A 14,412-nucleotide genomic window follows, 5' to 3' on the forward strand; every position below is an offset into this window, starting at 1 on the left:
TTTTCAAGACTTGTATTCCAGTTATATTCTAGGAAAGTGCCTCCCTGTCATAACACCCTTCTATTGTTACCTTTCAATTTTATATTTTACCTTGTGACAATAGGAAATTACATAATCTTAAACCCTTCTGTTTTTCATCAGACAGACAATTCAGAAAGGAGGTGCATTTTAATGCTTCAAGCGATGTAAACTAAATTTTAAAAAGACTTCTTCTTAGAAAAAGATTAGGTAGCTAGTTTGTTTTATTTAGTCTTTTTGCTAGAAATGTGTGGCCAATCAACCTCATGGCCTTGCAGCCCGACAATGTCAGTGGTGTTTGAGGTGCATGATTGTAATCCTGTTCCCTCCACACCCCCATCTTTGATCTCAAAAGGGTTTGTTTTTTATTATTATTATTATTATTATTATTATTATTATTATTATTATTATTATTATTATTATTAATTTATTTTTTTTTTGCTCCAAAATATTTAGCTTAGCATTCTTCTCTGGCCTTTTCCAGCTAATGTTGTGTTGGGAAGACTTTTCCTTTACAAGCTTACATTCTAGTAACTAGGGGCTTGAGACTTAAGTGACAATAGACAAATCAACAGGAGAAAACCTTATTTCACATGCGTGCGAAGCACTCTACAAGCAGTGCTTCACTGATCAGCCAGAGTAAGGGATTCTAACTAATTTAACAAAAGAGGGCAGTTTTAGGGCTTCAACAGGAAAGCATGGAAGGCTCTATTGAGCTTTTCCATCTTGAGGAAAATGGGCAGTGTCTTTCCTGGCTGGAATTTTACCAAGAGAAACACTGAGGGCAATTGAACTTGTAAATCTTGGTCCTAAGTAAGGGCCTCCCTTCTCTGAGGGTGGGTCAATAGCAGTGGCATTTTCAGGAGGTTCTCCTTAAGTTTAGATGTTTCTTTTTCAGGCCGATGTTTGTCCACATGCCTTTAATCTTCACACCACTCTGTTGAGTGGTCCCTTCACTTCCCTTTTTGACTATTGCTTTTATTTTTTTACTAAATCTCCCCTGCATATGTTTGGTTTGCCTTTAGATCCAGGGCCTCTCATTATGGTGGGGAGTTTTATCTGATTATCTATTCCTCTTCATCCCCTGCAACCTCACTTCTGCCCTACTCTTAGCTGACACCCAAACCAGGACAGTGCCTCCCCCTCTTCTTGACCAGTGAAAGATTTTGAGAAGAACTTAGTCAAACGGAGCTATACAATCACTAAATACTCTAATGCACATTGAAATTAGTTGCCTAACAGAAAAAATAATATTAAAAATTTATAATTTTAACATTGGAATTGGCTCTAAGTGAGGTATTCCTCTGGGATATTGATATCAAGTCTTTGGCCATTCATGACCTATCAGGTAGGAAATGCCATCTGGCTCATGGTTTTCATCATCTATGTCATCATCTTTTATGGCCTATTGTAGACATACTACATACCTATCCACAAAATAAACCAACACTGATTATAACGCAGTCCAGCTCTACCACTGAGTTATACTCGCCCCAAGAAATGATTTTATGGAAGGATGAATGGGCCCGTAGAAGAATAGAGGGGAGGTATGATAATAGTTTGTGACAAAGTGTGTCTGGAGGTTGTGTTGAGGTCTCGTCTCCTCTCCTGTGACAAGAGTCAATCTCCCCTGGTTTATGAAACTCCTGAGGAGGGAATTTAAGACAGTTGAGTTCTTTTTGGAGGATTGGTTTTCCGGCAGAAAAGGGGAGTTCAGATATCTTCTCCAGGCGTTTGCTGCTTTTCAAATGCCTTCAGCTCAAAATAATCCTTATTGCAAAGAGGCAAATTTTAGTGTGGCGTTTTCTGCTACCCTTTAGTATAAGTAGGAAAGTACATGGTATGATATGTTACAGAGCTTTTCCTGACATCTCCATTGGCTAATCATCAATTGGGGCACAGAAAAAAAAAAAAAGTTGTGATATCATTAAGGAAGACTGTGAAGTCTTATTTATTTACTTACTGGGGGAGCTTCTAAAAGCAGGACCACTTTTCATTTTGTAGGATGGTTAAAGCGTAGTCCTATTTCAAAGAGGATCCACATTTCTATTAACTTCCTAATTAGATTTTATATCCTGAAATCTAATTTCATGAGCAAATACTGGTCTGGAGACATCTCAGAGAACAGCCCACTCATAGCAATGATTGATGCCATGATAGTGAGTTAACTCTTTCCTACGCTCTCTTTTCCTTACCAGCATTTGTAAAAGAAGATTGCCACTACACTGCAACTATTTTAAGCAGTTTTGAATAAGAACAACTTAATCTTTCTCTTAACTTGAATATGTATGTTTATAACTGCACTGTGATCAACAGCAACTCTTTCTAATGACAGGCCACTTTACTTGAGTTTATTTGAGTAACACTTTCTAAATACATCCCACTACCCCAGGCTAGTAGACTGACAAAATGAAGAAGCAGACTCTGTGATATTTTAAGGGGAGGGAGATGCCAAAGCATTGCAGGAAGAAATGTATCCTTAAAGATTATTACCATGGTGTCTACCAGAGTGAAAAGTAGGTAGCATAATATTCTGAGATATAAATTCTCTGAGGCAGAACATAGAATTTTACTACCTATATGTAATAAGATGTATTGTGCTATCAGCAAGGCCATGGAGCTCTATACGATTAAAATAAAAAAGGATCCAAGTATCTGCCTTTAACTACTATTTAATGATAATGATTTTTGTCTTTAGCATTTATACTGGAAGTCAAGAAACAGGCAAGCTGCAGGCTACTTAATAATAATATGAATAATATGAACTAACAATTGCAATTCTCTTCCTCCTTAGTTCTTATGGTCTATGTTTATTCTCAAAGAAAGTCTTCTTCCTTCATCTTAGTTTGTATAGTAATTGAAATATTAGTTCAAAATTGTGTTTTACACAACATGCTGATGAAGTGAGTTTTAACATTAAATCTGCATTAGGAAAGAAGACTTAGAAAAGTGGTACTATGTACCAATCTCTTTTACCTGTTATTTATTTTTCATAGCAATCCTTTAAGGTACATTTGGTAACCCATTTACTTGTATGAAAGTGGGAAATTAGGCCCTATAAACTTCTAGTAAATGTAGTCTCATAACCAGTAGTGACCTGGAACTGGTTCATACCAGGTGATGGAACCCAATTGTTGAATATTCAGGACTTTTGTTGATACCATGAAATTGGCCACAATGGGAGTATTCATACCAGAAAAATCAGCAAAGGCTAAAAAATATTCTCTCCTTTAGTTCTCCCAATTCTCATTAGGGGAGAAAAAATAATTTTCCCTCTATCTTTCTAAGTTTTTAGCTGAGACCCCTGTAATAAAAGAGATTAATAATAGAAAAACAAATAGAAGTTTATTAACATGAATACTTCACATATACACAGGAAATACCCAATGAAAAATGAGTTAACTCCCAGAGGTGACTAAGAATTCAAGCTTAAATCCCGTTTTAATAGGGAAAGAGGAGCAGGTATGAAGGCCACTTAGGGGAGAGTAAAGAATTTTTAAGAAAGGTGAATGGGTCCTTGAAGAAGAGATGGAGGTATAAAGTTTGTGACAATGTTTGCCTGGATGTGTTGTTGACTTCTGGCCTTTTCTGTGAAAACAGTCAATCTCCCTTGGTTGATGAAACTCCTGCGGAGGGGATTTATGACAATTGTGTTTCTTTTGAAGGATCTGTCTGTAGGCAGATAAGGGAGTTCAGAGAAGGCCTCTCCCTGCATTTTCTGTTTTTCAAGAGCCTACAGTACAAAATAATCAATATCAATGATATACTTTAGGGTAGCATGTTCTGCTACCCTTCACCTCTGAGAGAAGGTTTATCAGCTCACCACTGCCAGTTTACTGAATTTCAGAGTATGGATTCAAACACAGTTTGCACCATACAAAGAACACATGCCCATTCCTTTCTTCCAAATTTATATAGTTTTTGCACTTCTAAAGAATTAAGAACAATCTAATTCAGAGTTTCCCAAGATACAAGTTTGTAACAGTACACAAAGTTACTCCCTTCTTGATCCTTTGTCTTAATTTCTTCTTCTTTATTTTTTAGATATATTGCCTTCCTCATTTGATAGAAACTACTTGAGGGTTGAAGTTCTGTTATATATTTTGCGTTTTTCCATTATGCCTACTGGGATACTTACTAGAATAATAAAATTGAGCTAGAATATGATAGATGAAATTGCTTGGAAAATAGGTCAAGATAGTGTTGGCTTTGATTATTACCAACTTTCATTATCTACTTAAAATGTCACCATGAGTATAGTCACATTTTATACACTTCTACTTAATTTACAGATTGTAATTATACTTTAAAATTCAATTAATGATCATTTTAATCTCTAGACTCAGATAATAATAATATGCTTTAATATATATACTACTATGTGGTACAGGTATACAAGTAAGGTATTCAAATAGTCTTGAAATTTTCAAAAGAATAAAGAGAAAATAACAGTCTAGACTCCAAAATAGAGAAAAATAATGAAATATTATATGAGCAATCTCCCCTACATCCCCAAACAAAAAGGAAATCAAAGAAGTTTTAAAGTGACAAGTTAAAAAATAGAGTTCTCAAGTATTTTTTTTTTAAGGCTTTCTTTCATATAATTACTAAAACATCACAAAGACTCAGAAATGTCCAGTTGCTAATGGCAATATTTGAAAATACACACACACACAGATACACACACACACACACGGATTGTTTATATCCCTTTTCAATTCCAGGGGAGCCTACGGTCATGATGTAGGGAAACGTCCTTGGATTACAGGAGATGAGACTATTTTGGGACTTATGACTGACATTGTAGGTAAGTACAAAATGAATTTTTTCCAAAAGATTCATAAAGATATAATCATTTAGTTATGCACATAGGTTATAAGGTAAAAATTTTATTGGAGAACATCCAGATTTTCTATTTTAATCCATAATGGTAAACAGTAAGCATACTTTTAATTGAGACTTGATTGCTAATGTTGTTATTTTTTCTTGTATATTCTAAGACTAGTATTTAATCACCAATGAAAAACATATGCATTTATAATTAAAGAAATTTCATAAAAATTAACTTAAATGATTTTTTCTAAGATCTTATATATAGTAAAATAAATACAAACCTTTGCATACTAAAGGTCTAAATTGCCGATTATGTTTTGGTTCATTTCAGCTTAATCCATGGTGATTTTTTAAAATTGGACGAGTGTTGTTGAAAATAATACAGTTGATGCTGTTTTTTGGACTATATTGTATTCTTTAAAGTGAATCCTATCTACTCTTGGTGGTATTCAAGATAGTTTTTGATGGTAAATGTGTTAATAGTTTGAAATAAGTTATTTATTTAATTGGGTTGATTATTCAGCATTGCCTAAAATCCTTTATGAAATTTAGGGTGTTAAACAAACAAACAGACAGACAAATAAATATATATATACTCTGGTGACAAGAAAATAGTGTGCTGCTGGGCCCTATGTCTCCTACATAGAGCCATTTCCTTAAGATCGTGAAATGTAACAAACTTCCCTAAAACAAATAAACAGAATTAAGCAAAATGAGGTAACAGAGAAATATGCTCCCAACAAAGAACAACATAAAACTGCAGAAGAACGCAGTGAAGTGTTGATAGTCAATCTACTCAATAAAAAATTCAAGGTAATTATTTTAAAGATCCTAAATGAATTCAGAATCATGGATGAAAACAGTGAGAAGTTAAACAGAATTAAAAGATACAAAGAATCAAACAAAGCTGAAGAATACAATAACTGAAATAAAAAATACACTAGAAGAAATCAACAATAGATGATTCAGAGGAATGTATCAGTGAACTGGAAGATAGCGTAATGGAAATCACTCAAGCTAAACAGAAAAAAAGAATAAAGAATTGGAAAATGAGGACAGTTTAAGAGACCCGGAACAAATAAAGTGTACAAACATTCATATTATAGGGGTCCCAGAAGGAGAAGCGAGAAAGGTGCAGAGAAGTTATTTGAAGTGATAATAGCTGAAATCTTCCCCAACCTAGGGAAGGAAACAGACATACAAGTTCAGGAATTATAGAGAGTCCCAAGTTAAGATCAACCCAGAGAGGTCCATACCAAGACATACTGTAAGTAAAATATCAAAAAGTAAAGCTAAAGACAAAATCTTTGAAGTAGTAAAGGAAAAGCTAACTGCATACAAGGGAACTCCCATAGAACAATCAGCCTACTTTTCAGCAGAATCTTTGTAGGCCAGAAGGGAAGCACGTGATACATTTGAAGTGATGAAAAGAAAAAACCTACAACCAAGCATACTCTACCTGGAAGACTATCATTTAGATTTGAAGGAGGTATAAAGAGTTTTACAAATAAACAAAAGCTAGAAGAATTTAGCACCACTAAACCTGCTTTACAAGAAATGTTAGAGACTTCTGTAAGTGGGAAAGAAAAGATAACAACTAGAAATACGAAGATTCTGAAAGGAAAAATCTTTTTTTTAACGTTCCTATATGTCATGGGCATAAAACAGTGACAGTGACATGCAGGTTGGTAAAGAATTACGAGAGTGAGAAAAGTTTAGGAAAGTTGAATAGGTGTGCTGCTACAGACAACAGCATGCCACACAGGTGAGAGGTGCCTGCGCGAGTGCCGAGGGTGGGCGTACAGGCTCTTTTATTGGGGGGGAGGTGGCTGTGCACACAAGGAGTAGGGGCTGCATGATCAGTCCATGCACAGGCACCTGACTGTTGTTAAGATCTGTCAGGGACTCTCTGAACAATAGGTTTTAGGACTTTGATAAGGGCAGGATGTGAGGCCAGTCCCCTAGGGTATTGTGAGACAGGCTATCTCCTGGGGTGATGAGTTTTGTTAGGGTAAATGCACATCAGGAGATGTTTTATCAGAAATGCAGGTACGTGAAGGGTCCTGCAGTGGCATGTAGGAGTTAAGGTGTCCATAGGCTCCAGGCACACCGAAAGCCCAGGGCTGGGGGTTTTATGACTCCAGAGAGTGCCAGCTGGCTCCACACTACACACAGTATTTATTTGTTCTGCAACAATTCACATTTTAAATAGTGCTTCCGGACCACATACCAGCCGGCTCTTCTGTAACATAGGCAATAAGGATAGCAATTCACATTCAAGGTGGTAGTATTGCCAGATCACACCAGAAGGGTAAGCAGAGACCCTCTGGGGAGTGGAGAGGTGTTATCTAGGGTAGAGGGGCTTGTAAGGGAAGGAAAGAGGAGAGAGTGGGAGAAGGAACAGAAGTAAAGAAGTCATTACTTTAAGTAGTGGTCATATTGGCTTTGCTGGCAATCCCATGTGGAGAAAAAGGAGCTCTTCTGATCTTAGATGTTTGGTTGGGGGGTTGTCTGGGACGAGAAGGAAGTTTAGGACACATTTGACATGAGAGCAGCACACACACCAATCAGCTGAAGCTTCCTCAATCTTCAGCCACCATCTACATTCTCTGTACTGGGTTCAAGAGGGAGAAGAATCCTAGAGGTTTTGCACTGTGCTCAGCAAGGAGAGATTCAAACTTATCAGAGTCAAGGCAATATATGTTAAGTTAATTTGCCAACACATATCACAATGAATTTAGGGACATTGTTTTTCTAGCTTCTTCTTATGTATTTCTGGGGTTTACCTGCATGCAGTCTTCTGCCCCAAACCAGATTGTCAATAAAAAAACTTTGCATTTTACTCCTGCTTAAAGTGGCTGGCTTCCCAGAAAGCCTCAACATGGTAGAGAACCAGGTTTAGGCCAATATGGCCCAGACCAGGTTGCAGGACCACCAGCCAAGTTTTAGGTGTTCAGTTGACTATAATTTAGTCCTTAGAATTCTCAGACCAAAATTTCATTGGTAAAGGCAGGGAGGACATAGTTCAGTTCATAGCATATTCCTTGGTGAAAGCAAGAGTTAAATAAATGTTTATCCACTTCTACTCTAACTTAGCTTGTAGTATCAATGCAGGAGACTGGAAAAGTCTTCTCTCTGATATTTGAACAAGCTGAAGGTTCTGGTATGAGTTTTCATAGTACAATGACCAAGCAGGGTCATTTTACAACAAACCCTACCACATGCACAGCATGTAACACACTCGTGCTTAATACAGCCCAAACTACCAGGCTTTTAAGGAAAATATATCATTAGTTTATGAACCATATGAGTGTGTAATTTATTCAAAAAGTGAAAAGCAAAAACAAAAACCAACTTTCCACAGAAGGGTTGCAAGCAAAAGCAGAGTGTTTGCTACTAGTCCTTATTGGGTAATCATCACACTACTGACAATTCTACTTGTTTTATATGGTTATATTATATGATTAGAATATTGGCTTCTAGTTTAAGGTAACAGATAAGTATAAATTGAAAATGCTCCCTTCTGTTCTAAACCCAGAGAAGTGATAGAAAATATTTAGATTCAATAGAGATTTCTATTAACCAGAAAATAGCCATTGCTGAAGAAAGAAGCAGCTGGAAACTGGATGCACACTATTTTGGGGTTGGGGCCAGGAAGGTAGCGCATGGAGCCAGGATGAGTTTGTAGGGCCTGAATCCAGGACTCTCACAAAAATCCCCAGAGTGAATCTACACAGCCCTGAATGTCCAGGGTTGGAACCCAAGGTGAGAACCTTGTCAGCCAGGGCAGGTAAAAGAGAAAACCTAGCATCTCCCGCCAAATGAGTCAGGTTCTTGGGAGCACAAAGCATTTGATCAGACTGCCAGCATTATCCAGAGGAGTGGATATTCTCATAGAGGGAATTCCCACCTGAACAATCCTGGATTGCATTTACAGGTGTGTTAATTAGTTGTTTGATAATACTTTTATTTGTGTTCATTTTTTAGAAGCCAATTATATTCATTCAAATGCCCAACTTGTGAATCAAAAAAAAAAAAAAGCTGAAAAAAATCTTGGATTAATTTGACCTCAGCATATATGTTTTCCTTAGCTGTGGACTGCTTTTGGATTTGCTAGATTTGCTTTCAGAACATAAACTGCATTCTAATCCTGTTATTTTGTGCTAAATATTTATCATCCTCTGGAAAGGAGTAAGGATATTTTTATATAGGCCAGGGTAGTAGTATGGCGACATTATTTAGTGAGATTTATTTATAAAGCCCATAAAACCTGCAAAAAGATTTCCTTTGACCATTTAAAAGTTTATAGCTCTATTGCAACTTATTAAATGTGCATGTGTATTGTTGCCCAGCAAATACACATGTTATAATAATCACTGAAATTTCAAACCAGCCCACCTCTCATTATCGTTACTAAGGAAAATTTAAAAAAAAAAGAAACTAAATATACAGATTTATTTAGATAAGTTAAAAAATTGAACTTATTAAAGATGTTTTAAAGAATTTTTATCAACTCTACCAACAGGGATTTTTATGTGTCTTTGAGATACCATACAAAGTTATTAACACATATGGGACAAACTTCATTTTTGTTTTTTGTGGTTTTGTCCTTGAATGTTGTATTAATTAAATTACAGAAATTTGATCCTAATAATATGGGATATTAAAAAACAAGAGATAATTATCTCTTGAAATGGGCAATGCCACTTTTGTACTTATGAAACTCAATAAACAGTATATATATATAGAGAGAGAGAGTTTATTTTATATATGTGTGTGTGTGTGTGTGTATCTTCCTAAAGTCTCAAGCCTTAATATGACAAATGCATTGTCATGTTTTATTTGAAACATTGTCAGTGAACTAAAGGTTTAGTTTAATGATTATTTTAATAGCCATCTGTTTTATTCTCTACAATTCATATTGTATCAGTAGAAATATTTCTACCATTTTATCTTTGTTGACCAAAGGAATATGAATTGACAGTGCCTGCAAATGTGTTTTATGAGCAACATTTTAAAAGCTTGGTTTTTTTTAAATTTCAGTAGCGATTATCTAACCCCCAAATGTCTTTACTTTTAAAATTTATGTGTTAGTAAATTAATGGTTCTTAAGTTGAAAAATGAGTTCACTCTGTTTGCTTTAGTGGGAACAGATTCTTTTAGGTGTTTGTGTGTGTGTGTTCATGTTTATCTTGTTTGCTGTAAATCCCATGCAGGTTGCCTTCTTGCCTTGGTCACTAGTAAGCTCGGAGAAAACTTGGTAGAGTCTGAAGTAGCAAAAATATTTAATAACTTCTAGTTTGTTTCTCATCTGCATGAATTGTACCCTGTTGCAATTTTTTTTTATCATTCTTTCTCACATTGTAATACAAGAAACCTCAAATCCTCTTTGGAAGCAGATATTATATAAATTACAAAATAATTTTTTAAATTGTGTGGCAACTACAGAAAAGAGCATCAGAAGCCAAGTTTACTTTTGGTACGTGTGAGCTATCTAAATGTGTCATGAGCTAATGAATAAGTTGTATATTTGGGGCTAAGATCAAATCTTCCAGGTTCTTAAAATCACAGCTTTCTTTTTTTTGCCATAACATTTCTCAAAAAGAAGGAAGATAATAAAAATTATAATGTATACAAATTGATAAGGTGGATAGAGAGGAGGGAGAGAAAAAGAGCAACCTTTTCCATTCATAGATATAGAAAAGAATTTTCATTTCAGATGAGAAAAAAATTAATAAAATATTTTATAGAGAGCTAACAATTTTACACAATATGAAATAACTTTCCTTTATAATTAATGTCATATTATCAAGATGCTAGAAATAGAATTGCTGAAGAATATTATTAGTATTATTATTAAGCCTACTTCTCCCTGGGTACATAAACATTACAAAGGGCTCGATGCACACATTTTGGCCCATAAAAATGCTGTAATGTGAACATAAGTTTGCTTTATGAAACTTACGGTTGACCCTCAGAGAAGCAATAATCCCTGGGAGTTCTCTCCAAAGAGTCATGAATCCTGAACCACATACTAGTCACCTCTAGAGGCCACAGGAATTTGCTACTTGAAAAACAGAATGGAAAGTTCTCAGACTTAGCCTAATTACAAACTTTACAACCCAAATCCACAATAACATTTGCATCTGCTTAATAAAATATATAGAACATGGTATGGTGGTTTTGAGATCTATCATGAACCTTCTTATCAAACACTAAGCAGCATGGGGCCCTGTCATCCTCACTTTGCAAAATATTTGAAATTAAATTCGGATTAGAAAGATGCAGAGGGATGTTGGTATTGGGCCCACTATATTTGACTTATGGGAGCAGATTGTTGTAGACAACACTTCCAAATGTAATCTTTTTTTTCCCAAATGTAATCTTAAACAAAGATTTTAATTTTTTTTTCTGAGAAGGTAAGATTTTATCTTCTACTTTCTGTGAGACTTTAAGCAAATTAGTCTCTTTACATATCAGTTTCCTCATTGATAAATATGGAAAATCAAAGTAGATACCTTACTGAGTTACTGTCAAGATAATACAAGTGACATCACAAGTCTTGGCACATAATAAGGGCTCAATAAACATTAATGTGCCAGGCATTCAGATAAGAAGGCAGTGCTCGTATATAACTAATTTTCAACTTCTGGTAAAGCAAAGACTTAGGCTCAATAAATTAAAAAGCAAGAAAGCACTCTTCAGATGAGAACCCTGGCTCACACCCATCTCAGAGGAAGTAATTCAAATTTTTACATTTACTATAGTGAATAGAACATGATCTTCTAAAGTAAAAACTCTCAAATTCTGATAAGTTCCAGCTAGTTTTTAAAAACTTTTAACCCCAGACAAATTTGCCCCCAATACTTGTAGTACTTTCTATTTTTATTTTTTTATTGAATTATAGCCAGACAAATGGATAAAGATGTGGTAGACATATATGATTGAATATTACTCAGCCATGAAAAAGAATGAAATTCTGCTATATGCAGTGACGTGGATGGATCTAGAGAATATTATGCTTAGTGAAATAAGTCAGATAGAGAAAGACAGATACTGTATGACATCACTTATATGTGGAATCTAAAAAATAAAATAATACAAATGAAAGTGTATACAAAACAGAAACAGACTCACAGATGTAGGAAACAAACTAGTGGTTGTCAAAGTGGAGAGGGCAGTAGGGAGGAGCAAATTAGGGGAGACAGAAACTACTATGTATAAAATAGATAAGCAACAAGGATATATTGTATAATACAGAGAATTACAGCCAATACTTATAGTTCTTGATGTTTCAATATTAATTCTCAAAAAGCTCTTAGGAAAAAGACAAGGAACAAAGAAAAGTAACTTGAAAGAATTTCAGTTTGCTTAAAAAAAAGAGTTATTATCTTACAGAATGCTGATGATTTTGAAATATCTTAGAAAATCAAATGTTGGTTTCAGAAATACAATTTGAACTAAAAGAGGTAGGTCAATCAGGTAAATTTTTCTTTTGAAAATAAGCTAAAACTCAGTTTGTTTCGTGGTCCTTTGATGTTAAGAACACTTGATTCTTTAATGCCTATAGGTTATATTTGGAATAAACATTTCTGTTAATGTTCTGAAGTGTTAATATTTGCACCATCCTCAGATATACATGGACATGCATACACACATGTTAAATACACTGACCCTCTCCTTGACAAGTTCATTAGCAGGTGAAGAGGGCATTTTGTGACAAGCTTGATTGAATTTAAAGTGTGGCAAAGTAGGGTAATTTTCATGCATGTGGGCTGACGAACTATTCAAGTCAGTAAGGGATTATTTACAAAGAATTGATCCAAGTGTTAGTATGTCACTGAAATTGAGGCGGGGGAAGCGCAGGGCCAAATGTATGCTAGCTTAATTCAGCCCAGCACATCTGGTTCATCACATGCCATGTAAGAAAAATTTTAGGTGATACAAAATGAACACTGTGTTCTCAGAAAGACTAAAATTTCTGAGGAAGCTATAATCATTTTAATCAGAAGGTAACCGTTAAGCAAAAATGGAATGTCTGACCTTGTATAGAAAGCCTCCATTCCATCCTGCCTCTTCTATTTCTTTGTTTTCATTTCATGATAAAATTTATGAATTGTTTTCTCTTGTTTTCTTCCTATTACATTCTTTCAAATGCTTTTCTTTCTACTAATTCTGCTCTCTCTGTATACAGTTTTCCCTCGGTATCGGGGGCAGATGGGTTCTGGGAGCTCTTGCAGATACCAAAATAGGAGGATGCCCATATCCATAACATAAAGTGGGTCGAGCCATGAATATAATTGGCCTTCTGTGACTGCAGGTTTCGCATCCATGGTTTAGGAAGGCTAAATGTATTATTTTCCCTTCCTTTTCTCCTTCTACTCTCCCTGTCAGACTATTTTTTAATAGAAATAAATGGTTTTCAAAAGATTCAAGTAAATAACTAACAGGGAATTAAGGATAATATCAGATTGACATTTTAGATAATGTTTTATTTTAGAAATAACAGTAAAAATTCGCACCATGATGCAAAGAAACAAATAAAACAAACCTGGCAGCATTTCTTTTACCATATTTCAAAACAGATTTTCATATTGTAGAAGACATATGCCACTATATTCAACATAAGCTATCTTATATGTTTGAGAAACATTTTATTTATTAATGCAGAATGAAATTGTTCTTACTGCCCCTTGACTTCAGACACTATGTATTCACCTTACAAAGACCAGGGATACATCTATGAATACTCAGGGCTAGTTTACCAACCATGAGTATCAAATGGGGAAATCCATCCATCAAATGTAACAAAAGCTTTTTTTTTGGATTAGATTAAGACATAAGCCTTTCCTTAAATGGCTATATTGAAATGTAAATTCCTAAATTATATACTTATTTCCCGTGACCTCTGCTCAAGTGAACTTAACCTAAAATCTTTTAATTAGATTAATTATTCCACTTACTCTCTATTCTTTTAAAAATAGGACTCTTTCAGAAGTATCTCATTGGATACAAAATGCAGGACTTAGGTGATACATTTTCTCTAACACCTAGTACAGCCCTACAAACGTTAGAACTTGTAGCCTATTCTTCTCAGTGATGGTAAAGAGACATCATTTCTGTTACAAGGGTTTAATTGCCTTTAAGAGAGATCATAAGAACTAAAAATAAAGTATCATTATCTTCGTTATTATACTCTGAGTTCTTAAGTATTCAATATATGCTTTGTCTCTGGGTCTCTTTCTAGTGCCAAAACCCTTGTTAATAGGAATTAGACCAGATTATGATTGTGTAGTGGATATCTTAATTTTACATGTTCTCTCCATCAGACAATACATGTCTATATTCATTATCTTATATCAGTGTGTATGAATAAACCCCAGAGCTATTTAGCTCTTTGCCTTTCACCCGTAGCTCTTTTGTCTTATAAACTATTATATATCTCATTGTAACAACAGTGAATTATGTTTGGCAATGTCGCCTTCTTTTATGAAAAGTGCATTTTAACTTGACATTAGAAACAACCAGCTTTAAAGATGTGACTGGCCTTCACTTCTTTTC

At 34.9% G+C, this 14,412-nt stretch overlaps 1 protein-coding gene across 2 annotated transcripts in view; it reads left to right on the forward strand.

Moving 5' to 3' along the window:
- Positions 1–14,412, forward strand: part of KYNU (kynureninase) — a 90,567-nt gene that overhangs the window by 16,457 nt on the left and 59,698 nt on the right. For both annotated transcript variants that reach the window (XM_031451351.2, XM_031451352.2), the window contains one exon: positions 4,743–4,825. In XM_031451351.2, the coding sequence (XP_031307211.1) occupies positions 4,743–4,825 (83 nt within the window). The remainder of the gene's footprint in view (positions 1–4,742; positions 4,826–14,412) is intronic.

This window comes from Camelus dromedarius, chromosome 4 (genome assembly GCF_036321535.1).
Source record: "Camelus dromedarius isolate mCamDro1 chromosome 4, mCamDro1.pat, whole genome shotgun sequence".
NCBI classification, from domain to species: Eukaryota; Metazoa; Chordata; class Mammalia; order Artiodactyla; family Camelidae; genus Camelus; species Camelus dromedarius.